The sequence below is a fragment of the Balaenoptera physalus genome, assembly GCF_965194825.1.
Source record: "Balaenoptera physalus genome assembly, chromosome: 11".
Taxonomy (NCBI): Eukaryota; Metazoa; Chordata; class Mammalia; order Artiodactyla; family Balaenopteridae; genus Balaenoptera; species Balaenoptera physalus.
The window spans coordinates 41,446,129-41,472,244 of record NC_138896.1 but is presented as its reverse complement, the minus strand read 5'-3'; the positions used below and the strand labels follow the sequence as shown (position 1 = coordinate 41,472,244).

Genomic DNA, 26,116 nt, shown 5'->3' with positions numbered 1-26,116 from the left:
ACTCTCCTAAGGAACAGTCTGTAGGTGGATTTCCCTAGCTCAGTGGAGAGAATAAACCCAATATTCCCAAGATGTATGCAGCCTGGACTGCCCACTGGTTTAACTATTTCTTCTCAAGGTCCTCCTCAAAGACTGGGGACTAGGTAACTTCTCTTGCTCCTTTAAGGGAAGTTACTTGGGAATTTATCCCTTGATTACATATTCCTTGGTCTGTCCAGTCACCCAGGAAACAGGCGGACAAGGGGCCCTTCTGGGGCATGTGGTAGAGGCAGGGCTGCTAAGGAAGGAGATGTAGGGAGAATGCAGTTAGCTGGCCTCAAAGCAAGACTGCAGAAGAGAAGGAGTTCCTAAGAGATCAGGGTCACAGCCCTGAAAAATCCCTCCCTGGGCTTCCTTTGCTTCATCTGTCCTAGCCAGATGAGCTTCATTTTCTCCTTTCTGCTTTCCTGAGCCAGAAACCCGAACCCCCTACCCTCTGAACCATCTCAGAGCAGACCGCAGGGCAATACCACTTAACCCCCTTGATAATTAGCTGGTGATGGGCCAATGCCCAAAGCTCACTTGTCTCCCCCAAACTCAAAACTCCCCTGTGTGTTTCCCCCACAGGTCCCATCTGTCCTGGGGCAGGTCCCCACATTATGAAGCCACTAGAAAAATGAGATAAAACATCCCTACTTTTCTTCCCCAGGAAAAGACAAATTTTAAATAGCAATTCATTCTCATTGTGAACTATACGATTGATAGATCTTTCCATTACAAATGTAAAACCCTAAATTGGTTTCTCTGTGCTCCCCACTAGGCTTCAGGGCTGCCTCTCCTCACCTTGTTTTCTTTTTTAAAAATATTTATTTATTTATTTAGCTGCGCCAGGTCTTAGTTGCGGCACATGGGATCTTCGTTGCCACATGCGGGATTTTTTTAGTTGCGGCATGCAGGATATATTTCCCTGACCAGGGATCGAACCCGGGCCCCCTGCACTGGGGACGTGGAGTCTTAACTGCTGCATCACCAGGGAGGTCCAAGCAAGTTTCACCTTGCTTTCTGAAAGCTCTTGAATTTGACTTGATAGTGAGCTAAATAAAAGAGGATTAGGAGGGAAGCCCTTGACACCACACTTACCTGTCCTCCTTCCAAGTCCCTGACCCCCAGAGAATCTGATATTTATGAAGAAAAAAGGAAGGGGGGGAAGCTTACCCCCAAGATGAAAACATACATGAATATCAGGAACAAAAGAGTTGTTTTGTGTAACTAGTTGAGCTTCACTGAAGCTCTGCCCACGTTTCCCCCCCCAACCATACACTCAACCCCACCTGGGCTATACCACTACACTTGAACTTCTCTAATGAACCATTAAGGGTGTTGAATGGGCAGAAAATGGAGGAAGGGGAGTCCAAAATTTGTTAAGCTTCTACTTTGTGACAGATACTACGCTAAGTCAATCCTTTACATGCTATCTCATTTAATCTTAAAAGACCTGTTAGGGCTTCCCTGGTGGCGCAGTGGTTGAGAGTCTGCCTGCCAATGCAGGGGACACGGGCTCGAGCCCTGGTCTGGGAAGATCCCACATGCTGCGGAGCAACTAGGCCCGTGAGTCACAACTACTGAGCCTGCGCTTCTGGAGCCTGTGCTCCGCAACAAGAGGGGCCGCGACAGTGAGAGGCCCGCGCACGGCGATGAAGAGTGGCCCCTGCTCGCCGCGGCTAGAGAAAGCCCTCGCACAGAGGCGAAGACCCAACACAGCCAAAAATAAATAAATTAATTAATTTTAAAAAGACCTGTTAATGGTCCTCATTTTACAGTTTGGAAAACAGGTCCAAAGATTCACACCCAAGGTCTCGAGGTACACACACAAACACACACACCCACTTGAGTGTGCCCACACACTCACTACATCCTGGGACTGAGATGACCCAAGTAAAGGTAACTCGTGGAGGCCTCCGCTGAGAAAAGGAAAAAGGGAAAAGCCACCCCATCCTTCTGAGTCTCATCCTCCCGATGCTCAGAGTTCCTCCTGCTCTTAGAACCAGTGTCTCTTCCACTTTTTCTTTCGACAGTCTCAAAACTGTGTGAATTCTCCTACACACACGCTCGCTTCCCCCTTACGTCTCTCCTCCTCCCTCCAGGTAGGCAGTGAACCTAACTCAGGAACCAGGTCTTGGGATCCTTTTCAAGGTCCCCAAATCTCGCCTGGCACAGGTATGCTTTCCACACAGGAGGGCCTGTGTGGCCCTCCACCAGCTCCCTGAGGCTCAGCAAGCTCCCTCTCATGTCTGGCTCTCTGCTCAGGTAGCCAAAGGAGATGTGAAACCTTCCACAATGCAGCAACAGGAAATGTAGACGATTTCACTTCTCTATTAATGAGAAGACTGAGGGTGCTTTTTAGAATCAAGCTGGACAGAAAAACCCAGAGACCTGTGCTCAGCAAAGTGGTTTCTTCCTTCCCCTCTTCCTCCTAACCCTACTTTTTTGTTGTTGTTGTTACAGACATAGCTCTGTCCCCCACCTCTAGTCAACCCCAAAGAATGTTTCAACTGTCCTGTGCATCGTTGGTGATTGGATAACTATTTATGTAACACCCAGGACTGAAGTTGGGGAACCGCAGGCAGCTTCCCATATGCTGTCCCTCTTTTACTGCCGCTACACAAGGGCCCAAAGAGTGAGTCCTCTCCTTGCCCGCTGCCTCTTCTGCTAAGCTGGCCACCATAGGCCAGAAGTGGACTGACCATGGTGTTTACCTGCAAAGCATTACAGGGACTCCGAAGAGCTAAGAGATGTGAGCTCCATTCCCATGTCATTCGCTTACAGGTCGGTTGGGGAGTGAGAAGAAACATCTAGAAAGAGAAGAGTTTATGTTAATGCAAGTAAGCAATCAGGCCAGTGGACTTAAAAGAGAAAAGAGAAGACATTGTGTGTTTGGTGGACAGGAAGTCCTCTCCATTGAGGGGGCCTGGAAGTGGGCTGGATTCGTGTCGGAGAAGAGGAAGGCGGTTGGCATCCCGGTCTTGGCATATAACCACACGAGCTGGGCAATGTTATAAGGTGCTGTTGGGGGTCTACCAGCTACCTGGACTGACAAAAACAAAAACGAACTACAGTGACATCATTGGCACCTTGAAAGAAGTCAGAAATGTGGTCTTATGCTTTTTCGAGAGTATGGCCATAATAAAAAAATCTCTTCTAGGTCCTTCCTAACGTCCCTCCCTGTACGTTCACAGGTTCCGCTTCTGGACAGATAGTGTGTTTTTTTTATATATATATATAAATTTATTTATTTTATTTTATTTATTTTTGGCTGCGTTGGGTCTTTGTTGCTGCGCATGGGCTTTCTCTAGTTGCGGCCAGTGGGGGCTACTCTTCGTTGCAGTGCGTGGGCTTCTCATTGCGGTGGCTTCTCTTTTTTGTGGAGCACGGGCTCTAGGCACGTGGGCTTCAGTAGTTGAAGCACGCGGGCTCCAGTAGTTGCAGCACGCGAGCTCAGTAGTTGTGGCTCATGGGCTCTAGAGCGCAGGCTCAGAAGCTGTGGCGCACAGACTTAGTTGCTCCACGGCATGTGGGATCTTCCCGGACCAGGGCTCGAACCCGTGTCCCCTGCATTGGCAGGCAGATTCTTAACCACTGCACCACCAGGGAAGTCCTGGACAGATGGTTTTAACTCAAGCCTCCATTTTATAAACTCAAAAATTGTTCAACCTGTCCATCACTTGTAATTGAAAACCAAGAGCATGAGACCACATTTGTGACTTCCTTCAATGTCTTTTCAAAACTACACACTTCTGCATCCCATCAGGATTACATGACTTCCCAGTCTGTCCAACTCCATGCCCACCCACCTCCCACCTCTCCTCTCCTCGCTCTCCTTCTTCTCTGTTAGGATGCACTGCTCTAGACCCTGACCTTTGAGCTACAGTTGCTATAACTAGCTCAACCTCCTTCCATCCTGCAGCCAGATTACTTGAACTACTAGCGGATATTTTACCTGATTTGCCACCACAACTCTTGAATCATGTTATTACCTCCCCATTTTAACTGTGAGAAAATGGAGGCAGAGGGAGGTTAGTGACTGCCCAGCTTTACCCAGATACTAAGTAATAGCACCATGACTTGACTCTAAATTCTATACTATAATAATATCTTAATAATCAATTAGAAACTAATTGAAAATTGCCAACCATTTATAATAGGAATTTTAAACCAAATATATTTAGAAATTAACATACAAAAGTATAAAAACTTTCTAGGAAAAAAAGGAAAACTTTGTTAAAGTACATAAATGAAGACCTTAAGAAGTGAAGAGACATACCATATTCATGGATGAGGCATCCTAACATAATGAAGAAGTCAGTTTCCCCCCATAGCTCTAACCAAAATCATAGCAGAATTTGGGGAGAACTTGACAAGCTGATTCTATAATGTACATGATAATAAAGTCCATAAGAATCTTAGACAATTTTGATAAAGAAGAGCAAAATGTGGTTTTTCTGGGAGGTGAGGTGGCAAAGAAATGGAAACTAGCCCTACCAAATATTAAAACACAAAAAAAGCCATAATAATTTAAACATGATTAAGTGGACACAGGAACTGACAAACCAATTGAACTGAATAATCCAGAGACAAATCCATGCATATGGGGGAATCTGGCATAAAATTCCTGGGAATAAATCAAAATTTTTTTTTTTATAAGAAGCACTGGTGGGCACTAAGGAGGCTTGGTTTCTTTTTTATTTTATTTTATTTTATTTTATTTATTTATTTTATTTTATTTATGGCTGTGTTGGGTCTTCGTTTCTGTGCAAGGGCTTTCTCTAGTTGCGGCCAGTGGGGGCCACTCTTCATCGCGGTGCGCAGGCCTCTCACTATCGTGGCCTCTCTTGTTGCAGAGCACAGGCTCCAGATGCGCAGGCTCAGTAATTGTGGCTCACGGGCCTAGTTGCTCCGCGGCACGTGGGATCTTCCCAGACCAGGGTTCGAACCCGTGTCCCCTGCATTGGCAGGCAGATTCTCAACCACTGTGCCACCAGGGAAGCCCTAAATCAAATATTTGATACATGGCATTAAAATCAATTTAGTGTTTGGAGAAAAAGAAAGTTGTAAACATACTCATACCATATGGAAAAACTCCAGATCAATAAAGATCTAACTGTGAAAGGAGAACAATAACCCTAATAGAAGAAAGCACAGTGAAATATCATATATGGCCAGATATAAGGCAAAGCTTTTTCACCTTAAATTATTCATCAGAAAAGAGAGAATTACCTTCTATATAAACCCTTAAGTTTTTTCCTTTCCAAGTTATGGTCACTCTCTCAAAGCTGTTTGGAGAAGATACATTATCCTAAAATGATTTCAATTAATAAATACATGAGGAACCTCCATACTGTTTTCCACAGTGGCTGCACCAATTTACATTCCTACCAATATTGCATAAGTATTCACCAACAGTATGGAGGTTCCTCAAAAAATTAAAAATGGAACTATTATATGATCTAGCAATTCCACTTCTGGGTATTTACCCAAAGAAAACAAAAACACTAACTCAAAAAGATACATGCACCCCATTTTCACTGAAGCATTATTTACTATATTTCTATAGTATAATAATATCTCTATAAATATGGAAACAATCTAATTATCCATCAATGCATAAAGAAATCGTGGTGTAAACATACAATGGAATATTATTCAGCCATAAAAAAGAATGAAATCTTGCCATTTGCAAAAACATGGATGGACCTCGAGGGCATTATGGGAAGTGAAATAAGTCAGAGAAAGAAAAATACTGTATAATCTCTCTTATATGTGGAATCTAAAACAAACAAACAAACGGGGACTTCCCTGGTGGCGCAGCGGTTAAGAATCCGCCTGCCAGCGCAGGGGACACTGGTCTAAGTCCTGGTCCGGGAAGATCCCACATGCCGCGGAGCAGCTAAGCCTGTGCGCCACAACTACTGAGCCTGTGCTCTAGAGCCTGTGAGCCACAACTACTGAGCCCCTGTGCCACAACTACTGAGCCCATATGCCACAGCTACTGAAGCCCGTGCGCCTAGATCCTGTGCTCCACAATGAGAGAAGCCACCACAGTGAGAAGCCCACGCACCTCAACAAAGAGTAGCCCCCACTCGCTGCAACTAGAGAAAGCCCGCGTGCAGCAATGAAGACCCAATGCCGCCAAAAATAAATAAATAAATTTATAAACAAACAAACAAGCAAACACAAACGAAAAAACAACCAAGCTTATAGAAACAGAGAACAGAACAGTTTCGTGGTTGCCAGAGACTGCCAGGGAGGGGTGGGCAGGTAGGAGAAATGAACAAACTGTTTTTGGTGGGTTTTTTAGTTTAAATAAATGGGTTTATTTTTTAAATAAATCAAAGAATTTAGAAGCTATTAGCATAATCACAAATAAATACACGAGAATTAGAATAAAAATTGTTTTATGAAATGTGAAAAGTGGAAACAGCAATATGCCTACATTAAAATATTATGTTATAAAATATGTGATTTTAAATTTGTGAGTTAGTAACTAAATAAAGATAGTTAGCAGACATTTGACTATTTGCCTAAAACTTCTATATACCAGAACTTTAAATTTTGAAATTGGTCAGAAATCTTTTAAAATATTCTCATTGAGAAAATGGAGACTCACCTTAACACTTTATGTTCCAGCAAAAATTGTAACGTTACTGCCTTGGGGTTCGAAAGGATTTCTTAAGGTTAGGAAAACACAAACCATATGGGTTTTGACTGTCAAAATGAAATCATTCTATTTGGGGAAAGAACCGTATACAAATTTAACTGATGAGCAGCAAAGTGGAAGAAGGCACTTGCAGTATTTATACCGACATAGGATTGCTATATAAAATATTTCAGAAACCCCCGTACATTCACAAGAAAAAGCCATATTTAAGACAGATAAAAGATATGAATCAGCAATTCACAGAGAGATAAACGTATAAGACGATGTCCAGCCTCACTAGCAAAGGAGAGAAAGGCAAGTTAAGTCCATTCTCAACGTCTGCATCTTTATTCCTGTCCTGCCCCTATGGGGAGGGGGAAGGGTAAGCTGGGATGAAATGAGAGAGTGGCATGGACTTATATATACTACCAAATGTAAAATAGATAGCTAGTGGGAAGCAGCTGCATAGCACAGGGAGATCAGCTTGGTGCTTTGTGACCACCTAGAGGGGTGGGATAGGGAGGGTGGGAGGGAGACGCAAGAGGGAGGAAATATAGGGATATATGTATATGTATAGCTGATTCACTTTGTTATAAAGCAGAAGCTAACACACCATTGTAAAGCAATTATACTCCAATAAAGATGTTAAAAAATAAAAATTTTAAAAATTCAAAAAAATTTTTTAAATTAAAAAAAAAAACAAAACGTGAGACCACTTGACACCCACTGTATCGCCAACATTTGAAAGTCAAATAATTTCAAGTGTTAGTGACAATAAAGGAAAGTGAGAACTACCTTGCTCTGTTGGTGGGAATGTAAACTGTTTATGATCCCTGAATCATTGAAATTACAAAGTAGTTGTATGAAAAAAAAAACTAACACATAAACCAAGGCAGCATAGCGCTGAGAGCAAGGTCTGGGTTGAGTGTGCCAAGTCTTGGAATTCCGAGTTCAGTCAAGGTCAGTCAGGGCTGGAATATTAGGAACAGATTCATGGAAGAGGAGGCACTATTTTTTTTTTTTTACTAAAGGGGGGACACCAGACGAGAGAGGGTCTGGAAGGCTTCTTGAGTATTATAAGTGACAGTATTATAGAATGATTGATAGAGAGCATCTAACCTAAGCCCATCATTTTACAGATGAGGAGTTTGAGGCCCAGAGAGGGGGTGTGACTTGTCTAAGGTCACACAGAATAATAAAAGCAGTTTTGAGATTTCCCTGGTGGTCCAGTGGTTAGGACTCCACGCTTTCACTGCTGAACACCTGGGTTTAATCCCTTGTTGGGGAAATAAGATCCCACAAGCTGTGCAGGGCAACCAATAAATAAATAAATAAATGAAAGCAGTTTTAAGGCTTGACTGGCAGGAAGTTTCTGGATAAGTTGGAAAATGGAGAGAGAGAAATCAGGAAGAACTAGAAAGCAATGAGACATGTAGAATGGTAAAGTGAAAAGAAAAGAAAAACATCTCAAAGGGAGAACATACAATACTTGAAGGTAGATTCAAAGTAGTTTCCAGAAAAGAAGTTAATGATGCTGCTAAATTCCCCAGTGAAAATCCTTGCTAAGTTACTGAGCACCTTTTCTACATGCCAAACGCTGTTCTAAGCATTCTACAAGATGTTAATTTATTTAAGCCTCACAACAACCGTATTAAGGTGGGCACCATTGTTATCATCATCCTTTTACAGAAAATGGTACCAAGACACAGAAAGGTTAAGTAACTTGTCCAAGGGCACACAGCTAAACTTTGACAGTCACGATTGAATTCCCAGCGGTTTGGCTCTGGACTCCACACTCTTAACCAGTACATATGCTGCTCTTAGAAATGAGATGGTTCAAGGAGATGCCAATTCCTGGGAAGAAGTGGATATTTTCCCTTACATTAGATTCTGATACAATGCAAAGAACAGAGACTCTTGCACCGATACCAAAATAATTTCACTCTTCACCTTAATGCCGCCCCCTCCTCCAAAGCAACTCCCAAACACCAAGAAAAGCAAGAAACAAAGCACATGCAAAGGAAATTACCACTAGTAGACATGTGCCCCCTGCTCCCACCATCCACCCAAGACAGCATCATCACAGTTCTCCTTGGACGGTCCACTCAGGCCAACGAACAGATCATCTGAAAGGACACATGAATTCTGGGCCCTTCCAGGCTGTTCACACTTCGTTTCAAGAACTTTGGATTATACTGTTTTCACAAAACCGGAATGACTGAGTTAGAATAGCATCTGAAGGCTTATTTTTCCATTATGAGCTCTTGTTTTCTCAGCTATGATGTAGGTTGAAGGCAGTTATATATTCCTCAAGGCAGCCTATACTAGGCATAAACATTTTCACAAACGGTAAATTGCAAAAAAATATCCAAAAAACCCCGCAAGCAGCTTCCTCCACCATTTTGTGAGCAGATTATCAGAAAGTGGCTCTGCCTTCATTGCTTACGTATTTTGCACAAACTGATAGGAGTAAAAGCCATCGTGCTGTACTGAGACCAGGGAACAGGAATCAGCTGAGGAATTAGGGATTTTCCCATTTCTCTCCCTAACGAGGGCAGACGTGTCAGGTTAAGGCTTGTTGAATCTGACATGACAACTTACTCAAGTTAAAATATCCAGAAATAAATATCATGAGTGAAAAAAGAAGCCACACTGATATTAAGAAATGAGATTTATTGCCTTGACATGGCAGTGATGTGATCGTGATAGGAAAGCCACTCTGGCTTCCCCTGGATGCAAAAGCCCAGGGACAGCAGAGACCCCAGCTGAGAAACCTGTACACACACACACACATCCCCTGGGGGGAGTCCCAGGGCCTCCTGCTCTGAGAAGGAGAGATCCTGGGTAGGATGTGAGAAACTTGAACACCTCTTGCTTGGATGGCTGCAGCTGTCGGCCTCAGACTGGTCAGGAAGAGTCAGTCTGAGGAGAGAGGAGGATGGAGGAAAGCCATCAGGGGGATCCTCCTTGTCCCCAAAGGCCCTTTCCAGCCTGCAACACACCCTATAGAAGTTGATCTCTCCTTCTCTCCAAATCATCTCCAAGCACCCTTCCTCCAGCCCCCCACATCGCTCCTCACCCACGCAAAGCCATTCTCATGACCTAGAACTGGGTGTGTGTATTTGGGACCTCAACCAGGAGGATGTCCCACGGTGCCCGACACAGGCCTCCCCGCCAAGGGCCTGAGGACCACTGTATGCGCTCCCCAGGCCACAGGTCGGTCCCGGCACACCCACACATGCCCTCTCCAGATGCCCTGACATACCACCTGAGCAAGGTTTTCGGAAGTAGATGATGAGGACTAAGCCAACAATGATGCCCAGCACACCCAGGCCAAAGGCTACACCGCACAGCACGTTCTCCAGAAGATCGGAGGGCAGAGCATTCTGGGGCACTAGAGAGAAAGGGAAGCCGGTCAGCCCAGAGACCTGGTTGGGGAGCCCCAGGGGAAAGACACGGGTGTCTGGGATGACAAGGGAGAAACTGAGGCATGGAAGATTGAGGTCAGCTCAGAGTGAGAACAGACTAAACAAGGGCCCAGTGGAGAAAGAAGTCCTCCTGTGGGTCTACCCCCTTCTGCCCCCAAAAGGAACTAGGCTTCCACGGAGAAGGGTCTCACCCCAAAAGGCGATTGCTGTGTAGCTGTCAATCTCATGAGTCACGATGCAGGAGAAAAGATCAGAGGGTGCTGGCGTGAAGTTTAAGTAAGAAAAGGCCTGGAAGGTGAGTCCATCGACGGCTGAGACAAAAGTGGGCCTGGCTCCTTCCACAGGGGCCGAATGATGCTGCCAGCTCACAGTCAGTGTGGGTGGGAAGAGGTTACTGACGAAACAGACCAGCGTGTTGGGCTTGCCAAACTCCAGGGGCTTCAGAGTGAACACCTCAGCGATGGGGAGCCCTGTGGGGGTACTGAGGTGAGGGAAAGAAGCAACTAACTTAGATGGGACCCCCGTGTGTGGAGAGGATGTGGCATATGGAGGGGACACGAGGCGGGGTGAGCTGGGGCTCTGAGGGAGGTCTTCGTCTAGGCAAGAACCAGACCTGGACCAGAGCCAGGCCACTGTGGAACATCCACCCTGCGTCCTGCAGCACTTCCTGTCTGGACCTCACACCAGCATCTGATCACACGCTGTCTTCTCATTAAAATGCAGGCACATTTTAATTAGGACTTCGGGATGAACAGATACACACTACTATATATAAGATCGATAATCAACAAGGACCTACGGTATAGCACAGGGAAATCTACTTGATACTCTGTAATAACCTATATGGGAGAAGAATCTGAAAAAGAATGGACATATGTATAACTGAATCACTTTGTTGTGTCCCTGAAACTAACACAACATTGTAAATCAACTATATTCTAATATAAAATAAAAATTAAATTTAAGAAAATAAAGATAACCACCACCACCAAAAAAAAAAAAAAAGAACCAATCAGTAAAAAAAATTGAAAATACTAATTTTAAGGGTAGTTTCAAGGAACTATATGTTTGGATATATTTGAAAGACACCCTGATCACATCCATACCTTTTTTAAATTTACCTCATCATCCAATTAATGTCAACTCAGTTTTGATATGGTCTTGTAGTTTAAATCTTGGCAAATGTACATTAAAAACACATTATGATTGCAAACTATTATGTTTAGAATGGATGGACAATAAGGTCCTGCTGTGTGGCACGGGGAACTATATCCAATTTCCTGGGATAAAGGAATGTATGTATGTGTATGGCTGGGTCACTTTGCTGTGCTGCAGAGATTGGCACAGCATTGTGGATCAACTATACTTCAATTAAAAAAAAAACACATTATGATGCTCAAACAAATATGGTAGAATAATAAAATAAATAATCATTAACAGAGCTTGATTAACCTATGTAGTTAAGCCTAGTTTACCAAGGCACTTAGTACCATTTCACTACGTCAGCTGGGGCTTTCATCTACTATGATCCATCAGCATTTCCTAATAAACTCAAATTTTTTTGAAAAAAAAAAATAATAAAATAAAATGCAGGCACATCATCAGATGCTTCCATTCTCCCCTCCATGTTGCTGAGCGTCGTAACACAAGCCCTAATACTCAGTAGGCATCAGTTGGTCTCTGTTGAATTCATCAAGTTCTGTAGTTTTGAATGCCTACTACATCCCAGGGACTTTTCTTCTGCCCCACAACAAAAACAGAGTACAGATCATGGGTGGTAGAAAAATCAAAATCCAAGGAGAGAACCAGAAAGCAGGAGAGATGGGGAGCTGGAGAGAAGGGGAGTAATTCAGTGTATCATGAGGTTAAGAGGGCAGCCCACCCCCCAGAAAACCCCCTGACCTCTAGACACAGGGATTTGCCCCTCAAGCTCTGGGCCAATTTCCTCAATGATCGCCCGGCAGAATGCTTTGTCAAAGAAAATGTTGTAAGTATCTCGAGACTTGTGAGCCCAGTCAGCAAATTCAGGCAGGCGAGGCACTCGGATATTCTGGGAAAAGTCGAAGGAGAAAAGCTGGTCCTCGTCGTAGGTTTCGGATAGCCCCACGTTGGGACTCCCTTTCTGGCAGTACATTGTGTGCAGGAACGTGTGGTTTTGCAGCTCATCCCTCCACCCTGGAGTAGGAGCTGCAAAAGAGACAGAGTGGTGTCCAAGGAGGTGGGGGCCTCCTCCTCTTTAGCTTAGAAAACAGCAAGGCCTGCTTCAGGTAGAGGGGAAGAGGTGGGTTGCCTCCCGGTGGGAGCATAAAAGAAATTACGGGATCTCGCCAAACTTACCCAGCCCATAAAAAGGCCAACTGTCTAAAGTTGTAACAAGTAATTCAGAATCACAATGTTGGTTGTATCTTTGTGCCTAAAGGCACCCAGCCAAAGAGGTAAGTGGCGGCTGAAATCTAACCTGCATTCTGCTCACCAAGCCATGCATCCTGGCATAGGGTTACATCCTCCCAAAGGTCTCCACCTTTGCCTGATCCCCGGGAGGCCATCCTATTGACTTGTGAAAGGCCTGGATGGGTTCCCAGTCTTCACGTGGATATGTGGAGGAATGGTGGTGGCCTCCCTAAGCCACAGATGGCACTGCCCTATCCTATCCCCAGACACACATGGCAGACTGAAAAACCACTCTCCAGGCTTCTTTTCAGCCGCTTCGTTGGCACCAGGCCTCTCTGAAAATACCTTCCCCTCCCTCAACCCTGCAGACCTTGCAAAGACAGGACTGGGGGAATGGCACCATAGCTGCAGGAAATAATCTCTAATTCTTTGAAACTCCTGGCAGGAATCTCCCCAGCCAGGAGGAGATCTTCTACTCAAAACCCAATACCCAGAATGATAGAGTAAGAGGGGTCTTCCAGATTCTTCTTCCATTCTGCCCCATCCTTTTCAAAGAAGGAACTAAGGACCAATAAAGTTAAGAGATTTTTCAACAATCATAAGGTGAATTGATGACAGAGTGCAGAGTAGACTCCTAAGTAGGAACAGTGGAAACAACATTTGTTTTGCTCAAATCCCAGCTCTACCACTCTCCAACGGGGTGAACTTCCACAGGTTACTTAAACTCTGAGTCTCATTTCCTTCGTCTGGAAAGTGGATATAATAATCTCTGCTTCAACAGATTGTCTTCAGTGAAACCTACAAAGCACCTCTGGCATTGTTTGCCATCCATCCATAGTATAGCTCTCTTTCCCAATTCCGCTATCGTTTCCACTCTCTCATAATACTTTCACCACTTACAAAGCACTTTCACCACTTTCAAATGCCCCGGCTCCCTAGGTTCTACCCCAGTCAGGATGGAAGTAAAGGGGAGGTACTGCCATACCTTCAGGGGCAGTCCAGGACTGGGGCAGCAGCCACAGAAGGGGTAGCAGCCGTAGCAGCGCAGCTCCCTGGCTCAGCTCATGATCCATATCTTCACACCTCCCAGGGGGCTAGGAGCTACCAAACGGCTGACCCAGGTCCCCAGATTCCTTCCCAGATCATGTTTCTCCAGCTCACTTCCCATAACTGCCCTTGTCGTTCTGGTTAAGCCAATCACAGAAAGTGTAGGGTTTGACGTCATCGGTCACTGGGGAGAGACCACGAGCGAGCACCCTTCTTAGGACTTGGCTCTTTTACCAGGCCACCCTGGGGGCTGTAGATGGGTTGGGGAGGCAGTGGAGGAATGTCTGCCTCCTGGTGGGGATCTCTCTTTAGTATCTGGCAGTCAGCCTCAGCCTGTAACCACACCAAGGGACTCTTCTGAGCAGCACCACCCTGTGGCCGAATAATAAACTGGGGAAGTTCATCTTCCCATGGTAACCCCCCAGGGCTCTTCAGACCCTGTCTTCTCCCTCCCAAGCCCCCTCCTCTTTCTCACAAAATTTATTCTCCTTCAGGCTTTAGCTCTCTTCCTTCTGCAGAAATAGACTGAAAATGTAACAAGCGTTAGGTCCAGGGCTAGAAGTACCAAGATGAATAAGGCATATTCCTGCTTTCAAAGAGTTTAGAGTCTAAGTTGGGGGGAGTGGGGGTGGTCACTGAATAAATAATTACATACAATGTAATGTATTCAAATAAGACCATGCCAAGTGTGTTTTGGAAGTAGTAATTTCATGAGGATGGAGAAATAGGTGGGATGTAATCAGGAAGGCTGCTAAGAGTCTTGAAGGAAAAACAGACCAGCAGAATGTGAGAGAAGAGAAAAGCCTTCCAGGGCAAGGGGTAGGCAAATGGGTGAAGGTCAAAGGCATTCAGAGCTCCTTTCTTTGGAGACCTCTGTATAGTTGGACATGAATGTTTGGAGGATGCTCATGTTTCCCTGTTTGGTAACGGGCAGGGGGTGGGGGTGGGGTGTCAAGATGAGCTGGAAAGAACATTTTTTTTGAGGAATTACTCACTTTTTTTTTTTTAATTTTGATTGGGGTATAGTTGATTTAAGATGAGCTAGAAATTTAGGCAAGAGCCAGATCACATAGGCTCTGTTATGCCACAAGGAGGGTGTTTTTGTTTTTTGTTTTTGGGGTATTTTTGGCCAAGCCAGGCGGCATGCGACCAGGGATGGAACCCGTGCCCCCTGCAGTGAAAGTGCAGAGTCTTAACCACTGGACCGCCAGGGAAGTCCCAAGGAGGGTGTTTTTTATTTTACAGATGATAGAGACTTTAAACCGAAGGGTAACACAATCATTTTTAACATTTTAGAAAAATCGTTCTGATGCTTCCAATAATGGACTGGAGCTTGAAAAGAACTGAGGCCAAACTGCTGGTCAAGAGTCCACACGTAGACTTTGTGATGTGTATGACATCAAAATTAAAAGTTGCACACACACATACACACACACTGCCCTCTGGTAGCAGCATAGCAATACTTTAGGTGAGACATGGTAAGAGCCTGAATTAAGTCTTGAACTGAGGAGATGGAGGGAATCAAATATTGATGTAATTAGGAAGTCGAATCTAAAGCGCTTGGCTGATGATTAGATGTGGAGGGGTCAAGGAGAGGTAACACCAGGGTCTCCAGTCTAGGTGACTGATCAATGATGGACTGAGTTGAAATAGAAAAGAAAGTCATAGAAGCAGAGAATTAAGTTCGGTTTTGTGTTGAATTTGAGGTGCCAGGGTAACCAGGAGGCATGAGGTAGATGGGTATGGATCTCAGGTGTGGGCTGAAGAACCTTAATTTGGGAGTCATCTGCACAAATGCTGAAGCAGAGGCAGTGGACAAGATCACCCACGTACACTGTGCAGAGGGAGGGGGAAGTGACACAAGGACACAGGTCGGATTGGGTTCAAACCCCAACCTCATACCAGTTATTCAGTATCATCCAGGATCCAGTCAGGAAGGTATGATCATTCTAGGTATTTCAGACTGAGGGGATTTAATATAGAGATTGGTTACAAAGGTATTTTTAAAAGGCAAGACACGCAAGAGGGAAAAAGAGAGAGGCTGGAGGTGCAAATAGGAAAGAGGAAAACCTGGCAATCAGAAGCAGCTCTTGCCCCTGAGCTGGAATTCATGTCTACACCTGCTATTGTCCTGGAGGAGACACCATCACAGTCACTTCCGGATCTACCACAAAGGCGCCATCTCCATCAAAGCTGGATCACTGAGAAGGTATTTCCTCTGCCCAGGAAGCTGGAGTCCAGAATCACCCATTCTTGCTGCTGGTACCAGGAGCTGCCACTCTCTTAGAAACTAAAGCAGGAAGCTTCTTGGTTTCTCCTGCCATCTGATCTCCCACCCATACCTCCTACTGAGAGAATCTAACAGGAAGCCAACCGTCCAGGAAGGCTGGGAAATACACGGCCGAGCAGTCCAGAACACAGTATAGGAGGCTGGGCTTGGCACTGATGCTAGATAATAAGCAGGTCACTGAAATGCACTAATTTGTAAGAATCTGGTGGCACTAGGAGCATCCAGTGAGCTAAGAGAAGAATAAAGAAGAAGCAGATGTAGAGAACAGAGGTGTTCCATGAAGAAGGGCAAGGTCAGCATTATCAAATGCTACTCAGAAGTCAAGGGAGGACGGGAAAGTGTCCTTAGATTTGGTAATTATGAGATGGGTGACAAATGTGTTGAGAGCAGTTTCAGCGTTGGAGTGGGAGTGGACTCCAGATTGTGGTGGGCTGAGAAGTAAGTGGGAGGTGAGGAAGAAACTGTCAGTGTATATGCTGCAAGTTTGATAGAGAAGAAAAAGAAAGACAGAAGGGGTGGGGGAAGAAGCAGTGAGAAAGATCTAATGTGGCAATTAAGTAATCTTAGAAATCAATCTATGTGAATATGGTCCTTTCAAAATCCATACTCCCTTTTGAGAAACAAATAACAGCAGCCATAACAGCCCCAAACCAAAACACCCCCATGACCTCCTGCATATTCTGAAAAGGGTACGTATGTGTGTGTGAGTGTGTGTATGTGTGGTGGGGGTGGGCAGAGTGCCAGGGTTGGGCTGGGCTTGGAAATCATTGTGTTACACTCCAAAAAAAAAAAGTAGAATATTTTCCTAATGTCTCATCCTTTGTGGATTAATCCGTCAGTAGCTCCTGCGGTGGGGAAGATTCAGCCCCTTAGGAAAGTATTGATAGAAAGGAGGTCTATTGACATCACCAGAACTGCTGGTGGAGACAGATGACACACAGCCACCTGGAGTTCTAAACCAGTGGTGAGCAAATATTTTCTGTAAAAGACCCAATAGCAAATCTTTGTTCCTTGGAGTTTTGTTCTTAACCTTTTTACTAAGGAACACTGAAACTTAAATTTCATATAATTTTCATGAGTCACAAAATAGAATTCTTTTGCTTTTTTTTTTTTTTAACCATTTACAAATGTAAAAACCGTTCTGAGTTCTTGGGCCATATAAAAATATATGGGCTGACTTTTGCTCAGAAACCACTGTTTGCTGAACATTGTTCTATGTGTGGTCAGAAATGGGATGGGGGACCCAAAATAAACCCACCCTCCAAAGAGCCCCATTCCTTTTTGGGGGTGGCAATTGGTTAATGAATGTATCATGACCCAGATACAACACTGTTTGGAAGGATGTCTGGGGGAGGAGGGGGCACAGGAGGAAGAGGACTGGTGGGAGGGCTAGGAACAGTTAGAGCAGACCCTGCAACTACTCTGGGTGGAAGGAATGAGGCAAAGGGGGTCCAAGTTCTCCACCGAGAGTACAGTGTAGACAAGTCCAGCATGCGGAGAAATATAACTACCCATCATCAAGATGAAGGCAAGGTTGTGGTTAACTCCTTTCTCTCCCAGAACAAATGGGAACCAGTTCAAACATTTATAACTACCCTTCCCTCTATGTAATCCTCTTCCTGTCAGGACCCTGCAACAACCTCCATTAATACATATCTCAAAAATAGTCTCTCATCAGTTTGGGGAAGTGGGAATTGTGGTCAAGAGAAGGGCAAGGCACCAGTTCTGCACGCTAGTAACTCAGTGTCTTTGGTCATGAGACATGAATGCCTCTGAAAATAAAGGCATCACACCTGTAAACCCAGTAGGTCACAGCTTTCTAACACTCAGCTCTCCATCCCTTCCTAGTCCTACCCCATTTTCTTTCTCTTGACAGAGCCAAGTTTCCTGAAAAAGCCATGGGCAACCATCTCTCTACTTTCATACTTTCCATTTAATCCTTAACACTCAACAATGAAGTGGTTCAACATCTTTGTGTCGCTAAATCAAATGGACTCTTTGCAGTCTTGGCAACATTTGACACTGTTGGCCATGCCCTCCTTCCTAAAACGGTCTATTTTTTTTGGCATCCCTGACAGCACTCTCTCCTTGTTTTTCCTCCCACTTCTCTGGCGTCTTGTCACCCTCATGGACTCCTTTTTTTCAGCTACCCCTTAAGTGTTGGTATCCCTGGAGTTTTGTCCTCATCCTCTTTTCTTCTTATACTATACCCCTGCTCTCAATGGCATCTACTCCCACTTGTCTTCCGTTACCATCTATTTGCTGACGTTTTCCAAATTTCCCCCTTCGGCTCAGATCTGGCTCTGATTCCACACCATCCATACACTCAACTGCCTTTAGGTATCTCCACTTGGATGCTGTACAACAGCAGTTCTCAAAATGTACTCTCCACAAAATAGGGTCCCTCAAGAAATTGTTTAAAATGTAAATTCGATAGTAGCAATTTTTCATTTTTAAATTTATTTCAACACAGATGTAATAAAACACCAAACATGTTTACACAGTAATTTTTATTATGTAATAATTTATTATATTTAATAAGGTTATTTTTGGTTGTAAGCAACAGAAACCAACTCTAGCTAACTTAACTTTTAAAGGGGCGATTTATTGGACGGATACAGAGCTAGTTCAGAAAATCAAAAGATGGGTGGAATCAGCTAGGCTCAGGAAGAGGAGCCACAGGGTCCTTAGCAGCAAGGGTTGAGTTGCCATTAATATGCCACACCTTCAAAGTCCTCCAGCCTCTATCTTTCAAATTTCACGTTGCTGAGAGGGACAATCTGACGGGCTCAGCTTGTATCAGGTGTGGACCTCCGGATCAATTAGTGGTGGCCAGGCACAACATCACCTCTGTGTCTTAGAGCTATTCCCAGAGAAGCGAGAATTACCACGAACCAACCACCTCAGTATAATTATCTTAAACATACGGCAGCCCAGACAATTGTGTTAGATCATCTGAGGCATAAACGTGAGCTTAAGTCTGTGCATTAACACTCAGAAAGCATCTCCCAATTAACTGCCCGAGGGATATATGTCATCTACTTGACCTCTGGTCTGTCACAAGTCTTGCCACAAATTCAAAATACACTTATGACCTCAGTGTTGATTAATTATATAATTATAATATTTACATTCCACTAACTGATTTCCTTTGGATCTATGACTAAGTTTAAATTTTTTTTTTTTACTATGGAAAATTTCAAACATACACAAAAGAATCCAGTAAGCCTCCACGTACTCTTGTTTAAGTTTCAACAATTTTCAACATTCTAAAAGTCTTCCATTCTTGTTTCATCTATTCTCCTGTTCCACACACTTTTTCTTTTTTTCTGGAGTATTTAAACAAATTCTATCATTATATTTCACCAGGAAACATTTCTACGGGTATCTATAATGACTTTTTCCTTAACGTAACTACCACCCTATCACCACAAGCAACAAAATTAAAAATGATTGCTTAACTTCCTTTAAGCCAATCTGTGTTCATTTTTCCCCAACTATCTCAAAAATGTCTAAGGGAAAGTTTTAAATGAAAAGCACTCCTGTGGTTTTCAAACTGTGCTTTCATATTTTAAAATTTAGTGAGTTTTCTATTTTACATGATGTCTCATAAACCTCTGTTGAATGTTCAATAATGAATTTTTAGGCAAATTAAGTTCAGGAATTACTACACTGAATGTACCTCTATCTCAAAATTTACAAAGCTAAACTCACCACCTTCCCTTTCCAGCATGTTTAAGCTCCCGTATTGAAGACCTCAGTGTGTAAGTTGACTGTCCACCCAATCAGATGAGTCACAAATACGGCAGTCAACCATGACAACTTCATCTTCCTCAAACCTTCTCAAACAACTGTTCACCAAGTCCTATCAATTCTACCTCTTCCATATCTCTTTAGTCTGTCCTCCATTCCCACTAGTTCAGTCCCTCATTGGTTTGCTTGTCTTTTTCCTGGATCACTGCAATTTTCTTAGAACTGATCTTTCTCCAATCTTATTCTTATTTTCCAGTGCTGCCGCAGGGATCTTTTTATTAGGCACATTTGATCACATCATACTTTTGCAAGAAAGCCTTCAATGGCTCTCTACAATCTGCTTTCCTTGGCATGATCCTTAATGATCTGGATCCACTTAACCTATCTCTATACATCCTTTGAGACGAAATCTCACCTCCCTCAGGTAGCCTTGGAACCCAGAGTGGAGATGAGTGACTTCTTCAGTATGCTTCCACAGCACCGGCCTGTCCTTACCATCATTTGTATTGTATTATGCTCTTCTGTTTATGTCTGCTTCGGTCACCTCACTTCCACTGCAAGGTATCAAGGATCTCTTCCTGTTTTTTTTCCATTTTCAGCATCTACCAAGAAGGCCCACCAGCAAATGACTACTCACTGGATGAATAAATGGGCTGTTGGTTACTGAAGTTGTTGAAGCTGGGCCTAGAAGAGCCTTCAAGCATCAGATGAATGATAGGTCATTCCTTCTAACATGGATATTTCAACAGTAAATCTGGGGTTTCCTGGTGGTGCAGTGGTTAGTAATCCGCCTGCCAATGCAGGGGACACGGGTTTGGGCCCCGGTCCAGGAAGATCCCACATGCCTGCCACAGAACAACTAAGCCCATGTGCCACAACTACTGAGCCTGTGCTCTAGAGCCCACGAGCCACAACTACTGAACCCTCGTGCCACAACTACTGAAGCCCGCGCGCCTACAGCCCGTGCTCTGCAATAAGAGAAACCACCGCAATGAGAAGCCCACGCACCTCTACAAAGAGTAGCCCCCGCTTGCCACAACTAGAGAAAGCCCGCGCGCAGCAACGAAGACCCAACACAGCCAAAAAAAAAAAAAAAAAAACAGTAAATCTTACCAGGCATGTCTGTGGGCCACTCTACAGACATCTTCACTCCCACTGCTTTCCCTGTGCACCCCACTCCTCTTCCCATTTTCTTCCTCCTCCCTGCCACAGCCTAATTCAGAGAGTAAACCTGGCCATCCAGCTCCCACCTTTACCCTCATTCCCAGCTCAGTGATCTCTTCACATCCATATTCATTGTTCCCTTTTAGCTGTATTATTTGAATACAGCAATCCTGTCAACTACAAGGTTGGAATTTATTATTGCCATTATATAAACAAGAAATCTGTGGCTCAATGAGGTTCATTCATTTATTTATTTAGCAAATATTTATTGATTACCCTCTATGTACCTGGTAGTATGCTGGGCACCAGACACCTACATGACCAAACTTATAATCTAATGAAAACAGAGGCATTAAACAAGTAATCATACGAACCTACAAAAACAAATTGTAAAAGGTACTGTGAAGGAAAAGAACTGAGATCCATAAGAGACACTAAGTGAAACGAGGAACCTAGTGATATTAAGATGGGATCTGAAGGGTGAGTAGGATTTAGCCAGGCAGAGGGGGAAGAAGAGGAAGGCCCTGAGGCAGGCAAGGGGCTGGCTCCTTCAGGGAGGTGAAGACCTGTGTGGCTGGCATATTATTAGTGAATAAGAGAGCACAGACAGCAGATGAGGCCAGAGGCAGGAAGAAGCAAGACCACGTGGGACCTCGTGGACCACAGCGAGGTTTGCATTCTCCTCTAAGTGTGATTAATTCTAATGCTATGACTTTATTCCTTTTCATTCCATAGGTGAATGTGTGCTGTGATTCCTACCTGACATACCTCCAGTCTCTCCAAAGCCAATCCATGGTGCACAATGGTGCCAAATAACTTCCTATAAAAGTAGCTCTTCCTTCCCCTCTCAAAACTTAAACAGCTCTCCCCTTTCTACGAGATTCAGTCTGAATTACTTGGCCCGGGTTTTTCAGGCTCCCCATACTCTGAATTCTATCCCCAGACTACAAAACTGCTCTCCAATATCAGTAATGACCCCCAATCACCAACCTAGTGAGATTTCCCCTTTCTTCATTCTCTCACACCCTCTGCAGGATCTTGTCTCCTCATTCAATCAGAACAGGGGTTTTTGGGAATTCCCTGGAGGTCCAGTGGTTAGGGCTCCGCGCGTTCACTGCCGGGACCCAGGTTCAATCCCTGGACAGGGAACTAAGATCCCGCAAGCCGCATGGCGTGGCGAAAAAAAAAAGAAGAAAAAGAACAGGGGTTCTTAACCTGCAGTCCACATGCCATAAAATTCAGGGGTCCATGAACTTGGATGGAACAAAAAGAGTCACCTTTATTTTTAAGAACATCTAATTAACTGAAACTTAATAATGTAGAAAACAAGTCTTTGTAGTACTAGCGGTACCTGTAATGTCATCATCAATAGAAACCACCATCAACGAATATTTTCATATCATAGACATCTCAAAATACCTCTACAATTACGAGTTTAGACCTGCAATAAATCATTTTATTTACTGTATTAGTATTCTATTAATAAGGGAACACATTATTACTAGATCATCACACATTTCTTTAAATATTTTGATAACTGTGTATTTTATTTATGCATTTACAAATATTATTGTCAGACAAGGTCAAAGGCTCCACCAAACTGCCGAAGAAGTCCATAGCACAAACAAGCTTAAAAACTCCTGATTAGTCATTCATTCAATAAACATGAAATCCTCACTGCAGCCCTCTCTTGTTCTGGCTTCCTCATATTATGTTGTTCTGCTTTTCCTGTTTGATGCTCTTACACTGGTTTCTCTTCCTATTCTTGCTCCCTGTGTGAGGATGTAACCCAGAGCGTGATGTTTAACCCACAACTAAATTGTTCCATACTTCCTCCCTTATAAATCTCACCTACTTACCTGCATGACTGATTCAAACTACACCTCAAAGGTGACTCCCAAATCTACCTCTACTAACCTTTTTTTCTCGAACTTCAATCTTTGATTTTAAAATACCTGCTGTGCCTAACAACCAGAATAACATACCACCCAGAGACAGACTGCCTGGGTTCAGATCCCAGCTCTGGACACTTATTAAACATGTAACTGTAAGTAAATTATTTAACATCTCTTGCTTCAGTCGTTTCATTTGAAAAATGGGAGTGATAACAATAGTATCTACTTTATAGGGTTATAAACATTAGAAGAGTTCCTACATGTAAAGCATTTATAATAGGGCCTGAGACATTTCAAAAACTCAAAGAATTTTAGCTATCACCAGTCTCACCTCCTTCCAACACGTGGCATTTTTATTTGGTGTTTATTAACAGGTATAGAGATAGCCCCTGGGGATATGAAGATAGAATTCCTATCTAATGACATAACTCCAATCAAGCCATTGCTCAAAAAATTTCAGTGGCTCTCCACTAGGTCCAAACTTAACAGCACTGGAAATCATCACATTGTCTCAAATAAATGTAACTTCCAATCTCCTCCAGCTCTACTTCTTGTAGCTTATATTTTATTCGGGCCAGATTGGACTGCAATGCTCTGTGAAAATGATCTGCTCTGTTCTGTCTTTCCTCCCACCATCCCAGTGTCTCAAATATTTATCTGACAACAATAACTTTGTCTATGATTATTTCCCCAATACTATGCATGGAGCCCCCCCCCTCCAAACACATACATTACAATCTTACCTAAGTCACATACTTATGTAAACATCAACTTCCTTCAACATTTGCTCACTTTGTGAGCACCTCATATTGGCCAGGTCCTGAGCCAGGAGCTGGGGGCATTTAAAATAAAAACAAAACAAAACAAAACTACATGGCCCTGTTCTCAAGATCAAAGTCTAGTAAGGGAGAGAAACATGTGGCATCACATATATGCCATTCACTGTGAAAGGTGCAATCATAAGATAAAGGGACACCAAGGGATGAGCAGTCAATTTGGAAGGCAAGGGTAGGCTTTTCAGATGATGGTATTTGGGCTTAGATGGACTGGGGAAAAGCGTATTTCATATAGTGAGAGCAGTATGTGTAAAATACAGTGTAAAACAAAATGGTCTATCTGGGGAACAGTTCAATACGGCTGGAATATAGGGCCCAAGAGCAAGTGGCTAGACATGACACTGGAGAGGTAGACAGACCTTTCTGGCAAGTACAGGAATTTGGACTTTATCACACAGGCAATGAGAAATTAATACGGGGCTTAAACAGCAGCATATGGCTAGAGTTGTATTTTGGAAAGCTCATTCCTGGCAGTATTGTGGCAGAGGCAGAGAGAAAAATCTAGAGCAGCACTGTTCGAGAGAACTTTCTTCAATGATGGAAATGTTCTATAATTTGTGCTATCCAATATGATGGCCACTAGCCACACATGGTTAATGAGAACTTAAAATGAGGCTAGGGCATCTGAGGAACTAAATTTAAAACAGTATTTAATGTTAATTTAAACAGCCACTTGTGGCTACCATAGTGAACAGTGCAGCTTTAGAAATAAGAAAATCAGTTAGGAAGCTGTTGATACAGCTCAGGTGATAGGACTAGGACAGAGTGTGAGTCAATGGCTGTATTAGAGGCACAATGATAAGCCTAGGAGATATAATGTTGTGAGAAAAAGAAATCAAGAATGGCTCCCAGATTCCAGACTTTTTGATTGAATAGCTGCCATCAACCCGGAAAATACAGACGGAGCAGGTCTAGGGCACATACAGGTGGTATCAATTTTGAAAATATTCAAGTGTCTGAGGATTATCCAAGTGGTAAAATTCAGTAGTGAGTTTCGCTCAGGAAAGTCCTCTGAACTAAAAATACAGATCTGAGAGGCTCTGAGCCACTGAGATTACTTAGAGACGATGAACAGAACTAGAAGCAAACTGAGGCAAAATCCTGGCAAACATCAACAGGGCCGAAGAAGAGAAGTCCACAAAGGAGACCAGAGGAACAGTTGGACAAGCAGGAAAAGAAACAAGTGAGAAGTAGTCACAGAGATCAAGGGTGTAGAGAATTTCAGGAAGGAAGCGTGATCAAATGTCAAATACTTCAGAGAGGTCAAATAAGGTGAGAACTGAAAAGTGCTTCCTGACTTTGCCAATTAGGAGGTTCCTGGTGACATTTGCCAGGACAGTTTCAGTAGTGGAAGAAATGAGCTAGAGTGGGGAATGAGGCAGAGAGAGGAAAATTAAGATGACAATTTCAGGTCTTGACTGTGTAGGGGAGCTTAGAGTTAGATAAGCGAGTCCACAAGGGAATACAATATTGATAAGGTTACTGTCTTTCTTTTCTTCTTTTTAGGCTGGGAAAACTGTATTAAGGGATTAGTTAAAAATGCTAATTGGTAGAAAATGGAGGAGAGCTTCAGAGTAACAGATAAGATTGACCAGGTCAAAAGGAAAATACATTTCTTTAATCCGAAGAGAGGACTTCGAGTACAATGGTGGTAAAGGAACACAGACACGGCCCAGTTCACAGGTGGGAGATGGAAAGCCAAGAACTCTCGCGTAAGCTGGCCTTTCTGTTCCGTTCTGCGGGTCGGGAGTAGGGGGGAGTTATGAACTAGAGTGAAAATTTGACCCACTCTGAGGGTCAAGGGAGGGATTACTGCCCATGAACAAGTAAAAGGTCGCCTTTAGGTGGCAACCATCCCTAGATTAGATTTTTATGGGTTTTATTCAAGATGAGCAAAGGATAAAGCCTTAGAAAAAGCCTAAGTGTTTTAACTTAAATGGTCGAGACAAGCCCAGTAAAGAAGTAAAAGTGATAAAAATGCTGGCAAGTTTTGCATCAGGCAAAGAAGTCCAGGCTCCGGCAGGTCTCAATAAAGTAAGGAACTCCAGGTAGACTCAGAGGAAATGAGAAGTTAGAAAGCGGCCTAGGACAAAGAGACCGAACAAAACGCCCACACCAACCGCCCGCACCTCCTATCCCCGCCGCAAGCACGACGAGGGCGGTGACAACACTCCCGTCGTGGAACCACACTACAGCCGGGGAGAGACCCCACCCTGCAAACCCTCACAACTCCAGATCCAGGCCTCATTCTCTTCCACTGACAACAGCACGGCGGCGCGCGTTCCCATTGAACTCCGGCGCGGGCGTCCCAAGCCGCACCCTCCACCTGCGGAAAAGGAACCGAGGCAGGCCTCCCCCGGCTGCCCAGCGAGGCCGCCCGCATTCGGGGAAGGCCTGCTGAGGCGGGAGGGCGGCGCGCCGCGCCCGCTTCCGCCCCACCCACTGCGCGCGCTCCGAGGCCCGCCGCGGGAGTTACGGAACCCGCCCTCACGCCTGCGCACTGCTCTCCCCGCGGCCTCCCGCTCTCCTTCCCCTCCCCCAATCTGGTCGCACCCTTGCGCCTGCGCTGTGCACGTTCCCGGGCTGCGGTAGCCATGCTGAACCCGTACGGAGAGGCGAGTGGGGGGGATAGGGTCGAC

General features: G+C 44.1%; 2 protein-coding genes across 5 annotated transcripts; both read right to left on the bottom strand.

Annotated features, from left to right (window-relative positions):
* Positions 1-1,369: 1,369 nt before the first annotated feature.
* Positions 1,370-26,078, bottom strand: LOC309638406 (uncharacterized protein). Its single transcript, XM_082414377.1, has 2 exons — positions 25,699-26,078; positions 1,370-2,831 (listed from the first exon to the last, which is right to left on the bottom strand). Exons 1-2 carry the CDS (start codon positions 26,071-26,073, stop codon positions 2,562-2,564), a joined length of 645 nt encoding a protein of 214 aa, XP_082270503.1. The 5' UTR covers positions 26,074-26,078; the 3' UTR covers positions 1,370-2,561.
* LOC309638395 (HLA class II histocompatibility antigen, DM alpha chain) lies at positions 9,332-25,745 on the bottom strand. Of its 4 annotated transcripts, none has more exons than XM_082414358.1 (5): positions 25,607-25,745; positions 12,004-12,288; positions 10,293-10,571; positions 9,939-10,067; positions 9,332-9,595 (listed from the first exon to the last, which is right to left on the bottom strand). In XM_082414358.1, the coding sequence occupies exons 2-5, from the start codon at positions 12,233-12,235 to the stop codon at positions 9,591-9,593; spliced, it is 645 nt and encodes a 214-aa protein (XP_082270484.1). In that variant the 5' UTR covers positions 12,236-12,288; positions 25,607-25,745; the 3' UTR covers positions 9,332-9,590. The 4 variants fall into 4 exon arrangements, with proteins under 4 accessions (XP_082270484.1, XP_082270485.1, XP_082270483.1 ...); XM_082414359.1 differs by lacking the exon at positions 25,607-25,745 and adding an exon at positions 23,385-25,577; XM_082414357.1 differs by lacking the exon at positions 25,607-25,745 and adding an exon at positions 13,478-13,679.
* Positions 26,079-26,116: the final 38 nt, after the last annotated feature.

What these genes read in the sequence shown, in the direction of transcription:
- LOC309638406 (XM_082414377.1), bottom strand. Translation starts at nt 26,073, where the DNA reads ATGGCTACCGCAGCCCGGGAACGTGCACAGCGCAGGCGCAAGGGTGCG. An exon ending in CTGGATCTGGAGTTGTGAGG is followed by an intron (nt 2,832 to 25,698) that starts GTTTGCAGGGTG and finishes TTCTCTTTCTAG; the next exon opens with ATGTTTCTTCTCACTCCCCA.
- LOC309638395 (XM_082414357.1), bottom strand. Translation starts at nt 13,565, where the DNA reads ATGGATCATGAGCTGAGCCAGGGAGCTGCGCTGCTACGGCTGCTACCC. An exon ending in GTCCTGGACTGCCCCTGAAG is followed by an intron (nt 12,289 to 13,477) that starts GTATGGCAGTAC and finishes TCTCTTTTGCAG; the next exon opens with CTCCTACTCCAGGGTGGAGG. An exon ending in CACAGCAATCGCCTTTTGGG is followed by an intron (nt 10,068 to 10,292) that starts GTGAGACCCTTC and finishes CTTTCTCTCTAG; the next exon opens with TGCCCCAGAATGCTCTGCCC.